General features: G+C 36.3%; 1 protein-coding gene across 1 annotated transcript; it reads left to right on the top strand.

Moving 5' to 3' along the window:
- Positions 1-5,810: 5,810 nt before the first annotated feature.
- Positions 5,811-8,819, top strand: LOC142178184 (receptor-like protein EIX2). Its single transcript, XM_075247513.1, has one exon. It carries the CDS (start codon positions 5,811-5,813, stop codon positions 8,817-8,819), a length of 3,009 nt encoding a protein of 1,002 aa, XP_075103614.1.
- The last annotated feature ends 2,504 nt before the right edge of the window (positions 8,820-11,323 follow it).

The following is an 11,323-nucleotide window of genomic DNA, read 5'->3' as shown; positions in this document are numbered from 1 at the left end:
GCACTTAGATGTTCGAATTTCAGGAACCCGTGTCATTACAAACTACTTAATTCAACCAATGTCACGACCCCAGAATCCCACTTAAGGTAGTCGTGATGGCACCTAAGTAAGCCTAACATTCATGAATAGCTTAACAGAAATAACGAACTAAGATAATAAAATAATTTGATAAAACTCATAATATCTCCAAAGCAGAACATCAGTAACCAGATCCCCAAAACCGGTGGAATTGAGTCATAAGCTCTATTGTATATACTAAGATCTATAATACAACACAGTCTGATAATAAGGTAAACAGTAGTAAAGGAAACAACAGAAGGTGACTCCGAGGCCTGCGAGCGTCGAGCAGGTATACCTTGAAGTCTCCAGAAATAACTGTATGTTCACTAGCTTCCGGCACGAGCACATATAGCTGGGTCTGAACAAAAATATACAGAAGCGTAGCATGAGTATATCACAACGGTACCCAATAAATATCAAGCCTAACCTTGGTAGAGTAGTGACGAGACTTCAGAAGGTGACTCTGAGGCCTGCGAGCGCCGAGCAGGTATACTTTGAAGTCTCCAGAAATAACTGTACGTTCACTGGCTTCCGGCACGAGCACATATAGCTGGGTCTGAACAACAATGTACAGAAGCATAGCATGATTATATCACAACGGTACCCAATAAATATCAAGCCTAACCTTGGTAGAGTAGTGACGAGACCATGTCAAGACACCTACTAGGATAAGAAAAATTGAATAAAGTATAGTATAGCCTACTAATGCAAAGAGAGGAAATAATGACAATAAAGCAGTACAATAATGTAAGCTAACAATGGAACTTAAGGCAGTAAAAGCAACAAGAAGTGAACACATGATGAGAATAACAAGTAATCAAATACGGATAAATACAAGTATGACAATGAAGAAAAAAAATAAGAACTATTCAACCAACAAGCCTTGTAAATATAGAATGTAGAACAATAATCACAACCGAGGTACCACACCTCATAATCTCATTTCACAATTCGCAATCACAATTTTTCCTTATATCGCCGTGTGAGCCTTACATTTAGATTTTTGAAAATATTTTTCCGAAATAGCTACACATGTTTTAGCCCCCTTAAGTTGTTGCGTGGCTTCAAGTAATTCTCTTATTAGCAACACGCACATAAATCCCACCTTATGTCGCCGCATGCACATCAACCCCTATCCTTATACCGCACATGCATCAATATTACAACACAATAACATCTCGCGACACATTTTCCCATATGCCACAACTTATCAAAATCACATACCAATATTACCACAACATATAACCTACGACTAAACCATAATGTGTACAAAAGTCTCAAATTTACAAAAATAAATAAAAAATACTCAACAAAGAAAGATATCTCAATAACTAACAACTTCAACCTCAATGTGTTAATAGCTTTCACGACTTCAACTTCAATAACTCAAATGATGGTATTTTCACGAAATGGCAATTTCCAAATTAAATGTACAACATAAGCTTAACAATGAAAGAGATGGTATGAATTGATATCCACATCTAAATGCACGAGAATAACTCAACAGGAAAAGACATCATGTAATAACGACTCCAAATAAGAATAACTCGATAATAAAAGAGGTAACATGACAATACGATAGATAACAATGTCAATTAAGGCACATAATAGCATGTTTGACAATAAAAGATAGAGAATTTGATAACAACATCAAGTAAAATATCTAAGATCAATTTAACAATGGAAAATATAACATGATATTACTATTTCTAATCAAATGCATGAAAGAGCCTAAGAGTCTAAACCGGTACCATATATAAGCTCATGTACACACTCGTCACCTCGTGTACACGTCTTTCACATAATTTAAATAATACAAATCAACCCGAGTCTTAAGGGGTGGTCCCCCTCCTCCACCCCCCCTTCCCCCCTTCCTCCACACAAAGTTGGGCAAGATACTTACCTCAAACAAGCTAAATCAATCCTCTAATAAGCCTTTCCCACATAAATCCAACTCCAGATGGCTCAAATCTAGCCAAAATAACTTAATAACATAAATTCAAGCCATAGGAAGCAATTCCGGATAATAAAGTTTCAATCTTTAATGAAAATCAAAAAGTCAACTAAAAAAGTCAAACCCGGGCTTGCACCGTGGAACCCGACCAAACTCACAAATTCCGAATACTCATTATGATATGAGCCCAACCATACTAAAATTATCCAATTCCGACCTCAAATCGACCTTCAAATTCTCAATTTACTGTTTAGGAAAGTTTTCACAAAAATCTCCAATTTCTCCAACTTTAATCAATAATTAAATGATAAAACAAAGAAAAAATCATGAATAATGAACAAATCCGAGTAAAAAATACTTACCCCGATCCAAACCTTGAAGATCCCCTCCAAAATCTCCCAAAACTAAGCTCTCTAACTCAAAAAGTGAAAAATAAAATAAAACCCTCAATTTTCTCTATTTCAGGCATTTTGCATCTGTAGGCTCACTGTCGCATTTGTTGAAAATTCATACCAGATGCGACTTCCACTTAAGCCCAGAACTTTCGCTTATGCGAACCCATATGCACTTATGTACGTCCGCTTCTGCGGAAAATGACCGCATCTGTGGTCCCAAGCCAACAGACCAACATCCGCTTCTGCAGTTGCGCACAATTGTCCGCACCTACGGACCCAGCTTCTAAGCCCAAACTCACTTTTGCGGCCAAGAGCCTCTTCTGTGGTGCCACACTTGCAGTCATACCATCGCATGTGCGATTGCACCAGAACTCAGCAGGCATAAAAAATCCTCCTAGTCTCCAATAGGTCCGAACTCAACCCGATACACACCCGGGGCCCCGGAAACCTGCCCGAACATATCATCAAGTCTCAAAACACAACAATGAACCTACTCGAGGCCTTAAATCACGTCAAATAACATCAAATCTACAAATCACACTCCAATTCAAGGCTAATAAAACTAATGAACATTCAACTTCCAAAACTAATGCCAACTCATATCAAACATACTGCGAATGAGCTCAAATTTTTCATGCATGTCCCAAATGATACAATGGACCTATACCAACTCCAGAAATTACAATACGAGCTCGATATCAATAAAAGCATTACTCGGTCAAACCTATCAACCTTCCATACCTTCAACATAACTTAATAACATAAATACAAACCATAGGAAGCAATTTCGGATAATAAAGTTTCAATCTTTAATGAAAATCAAAAAGTCAACTAAAAAAGTCAAACCCAGGCTTGCACCGTGGAACCCGACCAAACTCACAAATTCCGAATACTCATTACGATATGAGCCCAACCATACTAAAATTATCCAATTCCGACCTCAAATCGACCTTCAAATTCTCAATTTACTGTTTAGAAAAGTTTTCACAAAAATCTCCAATTTCTCCAACTTTAATCAATAATTAAATGATAAAACAAAGATAAAATCATGAATAATGAACAAATCCGAGTAAAAAATACTTACCCCGATCCAAACCTTGAAGATCCCCTCCAAAATCTCCCAAAACTGAGCTCTCTAACTCAAAAAGTGAAAAATAAAATAAAACCCTCAATTTTCTCTATTTCAGGCATTTTGCATCTGTAGGCTCACTGTCGCATTTGCTGAAAATTCATACCAGATGCGACTTCCACTTAGGCCCAGAACTTCCGCTTATGCGAACCCATATGCACTTATGTACGTCCGCTTCTGCGAAAAATGACCGCACCTGTGGTCCCAAGCCAACAGACCAACATCCGCTTCTGTAGTTGCGCACAATTGTCCGCACCTACGGACCCAGCTTCTAAGCCCAAACTCACTTTTGCGGCCAAGAGCCTCTTCTGTGGTGCCACACTTGCGGTCATACCATCGCATATGCGATTGCACCAGAACTCAGCAGGCATAAAAAATCCTCCTAGTCTCCAATAGGTCCGAACTCAACCCGATACACACCCGGGGCCCCGAAACCTGCCCGAACATATCATCAAGTCTCAAAACACAACAATGAACCTACTCGAGGCCTTAAATCACGTCAAATAACATCAAATCTACAAATCACACTCCAATTCAAGGCTAATGAAACTAATGAACATTCAACTTCCAAAACTAATGCCAACTCATATCAAACATACTGCGAATGAGCTCAAATTTTTCATGCATGTCCCAAATGATACAATGGACCTATACCAACTCCAGAAATTACAATACGAGCCCGATATCAATAAAAGCATTACTCGGTCAAATCTATCAACCTTCCATACCTTCAACTTTTCAACTTTCGCCATAAAATACTAAATTAACCTACGGACCTTCAAATCAACATCCGGACATATCTCTAAATCCAAAATCACCATATGAAGATATCGGAACCATCAAAACTCCATTCCGGAGTCGTCTACAGAAAAGTCAAACTCCGGTCAGCTCTTCCTACTTAAGCTTTCAACCTTGAGACTAAGTGTCCCAATTCACTCCGAAACTCATCTGAAACCAAATCAACCACCCGGCAAGTCACATAACCACAATTGAACACAGAGGCGGACCTACGCCCACCGATTATAGCTCGATGGTGGTGAAAATAGTGTAATACTGTATATATATATATATATATATATATATATATATATATATATATATATATATGGAAACCTTAAATAATTTGCTCGTGCCCCCAAACACAAAAGGGCTGACTGGCGAAGTGGTTGGCTGGGGCGCTTAATTTTCCTTCTTTGTTGAATGTCGTGGGTTCGAAACCCAGTTAAGCCATTCCTCCTCCTTCCTACTTTAGTTCTCGCTTTTTCTTCTCCTTTCTATCTTAGTTCTCGCTTTTTTTTCTCCTTTCTATTTTATACTTAATAGCAAATTGCTTTAATTTTATATTTATCTTTTTTTTAATTCAATTATTGTTTAACACTAACACATAACATTCAACTTCATTAATTTTTATTTTTCAAATCCCTCCCTTAAATTAAAAGCCTCAAATTGTAATTTATCGCTCCACAAATAGAAAAATGTCAATTCTTTTGCCACAACTTTCTTTAACAATTACTTTGACTTCAACTCGACAATGGCAATTAAGAGTTTGAAACTCTTCTTCAGTTCTTTGACTATTAACATACCCTTAATCTTGATTTCATGAGTAACATTTTGATATTTTAAAGTCTGAACGCCCTTTTGATTACTGACCCCCTTTTTAAAATTAATAAACGAGAATTTTTAAAGTGTGAAAGATGCTTAATCAAAACCTTCTCTTCCAATAACACCGATTTTGCGAAGAAATCTCTTTCTGTTCGGTGCTTTCTTTTTCTTTAGAACTTCTTTTTGTTTATACTTAGATGATAAGTCATCATAATCATTAAGTTTTCAAAATATTGAACGCCAAATTTCATCGCTAGTGATTAGTATACAATGGTGCCCCCGTCGTGCTCAGATCCTGGGTCCGCCTCTGATTGAACATAGAGGAGGCAATAAATAGGGGAACGAGGCTAAAATACTCAAAAACGACCGGTCGGATCGTTACAACCAACAATTTCGACCTTAGTCGTTGCGGTTTTCACATACGATACTTTTAATAACTAAAGCATTAATCTCCAACATTAAAAAAAAAAGGATGTCTTATTATTACCATTTCCAAGATTAATTAAGGTCACCTTTGGAGAATAAAAAAGATGTGTGAACTCTAATGATTAAAAGTCATATTCCTATGTTTATACTTGTGAATGCAGAACGACTTCACCAGAGAACCTTTATCCTGTACCACTTGCGCAATTTAAAATATTTTTTTGGTACAACTTGCGCAATTGCTTAAATGCAGCAATGTCCTGCAGAAATTAAATTTGAAGGACTAAAGGAAACAGCTATGGACTATCGTACATCTGTTTGTGCTCTATTTATTTTTCTTTTTGCTGCAAGCAGGCTTGAGATTGTTTGCGCCCAAATTCGTCGTACCAATGTCAGTTGTTTTGAGAATGAGAGAAGAGCTCTTATCCAATTCAAGGAAAACCTAGTTGATCAATCAAATCGCTTGTCGTCGTGGATTGGAGATAACTGTTGCAAATGGGATGGAGTTGGTTGTAACATCGTAACTGGCCATGTCGTGAATCTTGATCTTTCTAACAAATTTCCTAATGATGAAGATTTAGACACAGTAATGAGCAGGGAGAGCTGGAAGAACTGGGAAAAGTTCAAAGGAACTGTCTTGGGAGGTGAGCTAAATCCTTCTTTGCTTAAATTAAAGCATTTACGTTACCTCGACTTGAGCTACAATGACTTTTCAAGAATTCAAATTCCACCATTTCTTGGATCGTTGAAAAACTTGAGAGTGCTTAATCTTTCATGTGCTGGCTTTGGTGGAAAAATCCCCCATCATCTTGGAAACCTATCAAGGTTAGAACATTTAAACTTAGGAATTTGCAAAACCTTTTTTGTCGCAGCGCGCAATGTTTTTGAAGCGGATAGTGTTCCCTGGGTTGCTAGGCTTACTTCTGTAAGAACCTTACACTTTGTTGGATTGCCCGTACCAAACAGTGAAGATCTTTTTAATTCAATTAACATGCTTCCTTCATTGTTGTCATTGAGCTTGGTAAGTTGTCAACTCACTAGTTTTCCATCTCGTATGTATGTTAATTTCACTTCTCTTACTTCACTTGATATCCAAATGAACTTCGTCAAATCCGCTATCCCTACATGGTTTTCCAACCTTACAAGCCTAGTGAATCTCAATCTTGGTTTAAATGCATTCAAAGGTTCAACTGATTTCTTTGAGCAACTGAGGGATCTAGAAACACTTGATCTTCAGGTGAACCATTTTGGCGATCCAGTGCTAAATTCGTTATGCAGGTTGAATAGCCTTGTTTATTTGGATTTAACCCGAAATCAACTTAAAAGCTCAGATTTTCATTGCCTTAGAAATCTAACTTCTCTTTCCGTCCTTAAGTTGACTGGCAATATGTTGCAAGGACCTTTCCCTGAGTCCCTAACAAGTAGTTTCTGTACATTGCGCGTTCTTGATTTGTCTGATAACAATTTCACCGGGTTACTTCCAACATTTATTAGAGATCCATCTAGTTGCTACCAAAATTCCTTGAAGGAGCTATACTTAAGCAATAATGTGTACAATGACTACTTCCCTGCTGGACTGGAAAAGCACAAGGATCTTGAAATTGTTGATCTTGCCAATAGTTCATTGTATGGTCCCATACCATATTCAATTGGTAAGATGACGAATTTGAAAATCCTGTTAATTTCAAACAATGACTTGAATGGGAGCATTCCATCTAGTATTGGGGAACTGTCAAATTTGGAAGAGCTGGACATCTCATATAACTTATTCACTGGTGTGGTCACTGAGCTCTATTTTGCTAAGCTTAGCAATTTGAAGAACTTGCAAATGTCGGGGAACACGTTGGTTTTGAATGTTAGCTACACATGGGTTCCTCCTTTTCAAGTCAGAATGATTGGGATGTCATCTATAACAGTAGGGCCTCGTTTCCCCCCCTGGCTCAAAACACAGCTACAGCTTGATAGGTTGATCATGTCCGATGCTAACATTGCAGATACGATCCCTGCTTGGTTTAGAAATATAACAGAGTCTTTGGGAATCATTGATCTCTCCGGTAATAAATTAGCTGGTGGCCTAGAAGCTTTTTGTGATGCTCAACGTTTGTCCACCATCGATCTATCCAAGAATCTGTTATCAGAAAGTATTCCTTCGTGTTTTGGGAACCTTACAAGATTAATAACACTTACTCTGTCAGATAATAATCTTGAAGGTCATATCCCATTTTCTTTAGGTGCTTTAGGGATTCAACTTAGCTATTTGCATTTGCAAAACAACAGGCTAAGCGGGAAGCTCCCCTCGACTCTTCAAAATTTGACGAATTTGAGATCACTTCACTTGGGAGAAAATAATTTCAAGGATACTATCCCTGCATGGCTTGGTAGGAGGGTAAAGTCATTGCAAATTCTGAGGCTAAATTCAAATGAATTTTTTGGTGACATTCCCTTACAACTATGCCAAATCCGTTTCTTGTGTGTTTTAAATCTTGCTGGCAATAACTTGGATGGAAGCATCCCTCATTGTTTTAGAAACTTTACTTGCATGAGAATCAAATCAAGGTACGACACTTCTTTTGGATTTCGCTATAATGAGAGAGTTGATCACAATATGAAAGGGAGATCTCTGGAGTATTCTGATAGTCAAATATCATTGCTCAAGTTCATGGATCTTTCAGAAAACAAGTTTATAGGACGTATTCCAGAGGAATTAACAGAGCTAGAAGGGTTGCAGAGTTTAAATTTGTCAAGCAATAATCTCAACGGAAGCATCCCAAAGACGATAGGCAATATGAAACAACTCCAGTCCCTCGATTTGTCTCTGAACAAGATCTCCGGTCCAGTTCCTCAAGGTTTGGCTTCTTTGAACTATTTGAGCTACTTGAACTTATCATTTAACAAATTATCAGGTCCAATTCCTACTGGAAATCAGCTCCAGTCATTGGATGACAAGTCCATCTATGCTGGCAACAATGGGCTTTGTGGATGGCCACTCTTGAGAAGTTGTCATGACAAGAAATCAACATCTCATCAGAATCAGCCAAATCTTGATCAAGACGATAAAGGTGGCGCGGACTCTAATCGTTTATGGTTCTACGCTGGAATAGGACCTGGTTTCTGTGTTGGCTTCGTAGGGGTGATTGTTGTTTTGCATTTCAACAAATCCTGGCGTGTCATGTACTTTCAGTTCCTGGAGGATTTCTACAACAAGTTATATGTTGCAATTTTTCTCATCATTGCTAAGTTTCAAAGAAGAGGCTGAAACAGAGAACACCAGCACCAAATTAAAGGACTTCTTAGTAATCCCAGTACTTCTTATTACTTGTTCAGAAGGTTTGTTTTCAATTTGTGTTACCCGGATTCATTTTTTCTAATGCACGAAATTAGATAAATCTCTCTGTTAATTCTACTAGTGATTCAACTTTATTCATATTCAGCGGTGATTAAAGCTTTGGGTACCAAATTTCTAACAACTAATAAAACATTTAAATTATGTTAAGTGCCAGTGTTGGCTGACCCGGCCTGATTTTAAAAACTAACTAATGTAAATTCATATCTGGATATTGCTTGTTAAGAATTATATCTTGTGCAATATACTTTTAGAATTTTTGAAGTTCTGCTAAACATGTACTGTTTTTTCCGGAAACAAAAGCGTACTGTAAATATTGATTTTTGGAAATTACTTATGTTGAATTGAAGCATGCACAATATGCATTTAGAATTTACTCGTTAAGGCTTTCCTTTGATATAATACCTATGAAAATTGGGTTAAAGACGAGTGAAATATTAATTCTTTAATTTGTGCGAATTGTCTACAGTTTTTTTAAAAACTACATACTGTAATTTAACTTCTAGAAATGACATACGCAAGCATATAATATGAAAATATTGTTGATAGAACCTACTCATTACGAGCTTTTTGTTTTTATATGGGTATTTCTTATAATTTACCCTTTGTTTTATTGAATACTGTTATGTTATAATTTTAGGTATATTTGTTTGCTTGATGGGAATACTGATGGGTACACTGGAATATTCGTATGTCTATTGTTAGTTTGATTGAAACATTGATATACATTAGTAGTATATGAAAAAAGCGTAAATATTTAAAAAGTAAAAACTTTAACAATTAAACATGGGCACAGTTTTTAATTCATGTTTCAAAAATATTTTTTCCAATCTAGAAAATCGCCTAATACTTTTTTTTCCTTGTTGAAAGACAGTTTTTAAGGAAAAAGATATAACAATTGGGAGAGTAACAAATTTCCATATTAGTTGATCAATACAATACGTAATTTCATAAATTGGGATAAATTGTGTAAAGAAATCTTCTAAATGGGAGTATAATTATGTTTTTTCTTTCAAGAAAGAAACCAAACAAGTTTGGGCTAGTTAAAAAAAAAAGCCAACATGCAGCAACGGCGGACATAGAGTTATGATATCGGGTTCACTTGAACTCAGTGTTTTCAACGTGGAATATACATTTATTATGTGCAAAAGTTATTACATTTACAATAAATGGTGAATCAGACCCATAATTTGAAAAGTTAGGTTGAAAAAATAAAGGATTTCTAATCATCTTATTATCCTATAATACTATAACATAGACCAATTAAACGAAACGAAAAAAAGAAAAGAAAAGATATCATGAGTTTAATGCTAGGAAAATTAAAGATTGAAAAGTCGAGTAGAAATCCTAGATTTGCCTGTGGCAACATGCATTTAGTGTAGCTCCCATGATGTTAATGGGGCCTGAAATATTTGGATTACAATAAGATAAAGAGAGCATATTTATATTCATGTGTATATTATGTGAATTACGTCCAACCATTGGATGTTTGGCAAGCATGGTTCATGGAAAGTCATGTCAAGGTGCATTTCTCATTTTGTCATAGGGCAAACTACATAGTATCCCTTGGTTGTCATCAAATTTCATTTAAACTTTTTAACTAAAATCTTTACCTATTAGACATTTAACTTTAGCCATACAAGCCTATTAAACACATATTTGATAGTCCCAGTCCTCCTCACTTTCTCCATTAGTCTTCCTCGTTATTTCTCATCTTTCATCTCTTCTATTATATATATGTGTGTCCTTTTAAATTTTTTTTCCTTATTCTCTCCTAGTTTTTCCTATCTTCTTCTCATCTGTCTTCTTTTTTCTTTTTCTTTTTCTCTTTCTTCCTCGCTTAAAACTCTCTCGTTTTCTCGCCATTCATAAACCTTCAAAAATAAAGAAGTGGATAACAAAAAAACAAAAGAGTTTTAAGTGAATAATACTGAAGAAATGCTTAGTTAGTAAGTTGAAAGGAAGAAGAAAACATGAGTACATCAGTATTTAAGGCATGAAGAGTTTGTTTCTACACTTGCACCTCCAAACTTCAGGATATTGTAACGATCCACCGTTCGTTTTGTGTATTTGACCCTTGTTTTCTCTTTTAAAGCATTCTGTATATGCATTTGTGGTTGTATGACTTGCAGGGATGGTTGATTTTGTTTCGGAGAGATTTTGAATTGATGTGGACCAATTGGTTCTTAGTTTTGAAGCTTAAGTTGAAAATATTGACCGATAGTTAACTTTTGTGAAAATAAATCCGGGATAGTATTTTGATGGTTCCAATAGGTTCGTATGGTAATTTTGGACTTAGGCGTAAACTCAAAATTGGATTCGGAGGTTCCTAGGTTGAGTTGGCTCTTTTTGCCGAAAGTTGGCAATATGAAGATTTAGAAATTTCTAGGTTTGACCATAGGTTGATTTTATAACTA

This window comes from Nicotiana tabacum, chromosome 24, assembly GCF_000715075.1.
Source record: "Nicotiana tabacum cultivar K326 chromosome 24, ASM71507v2, whole genome shotgun sequence".
Taxonomy (NCBI): Eukaryota; Viridiplantae; Streptophyta; class Magnoliopsida; order Solanales; family Solanaceae; genus Nicotiana; species Nicotiana tabacum.
Note: the sequence above shows the minus strand (reverse complement) of the source record. Positions and strands in the feature narration are given on the sequence as shown.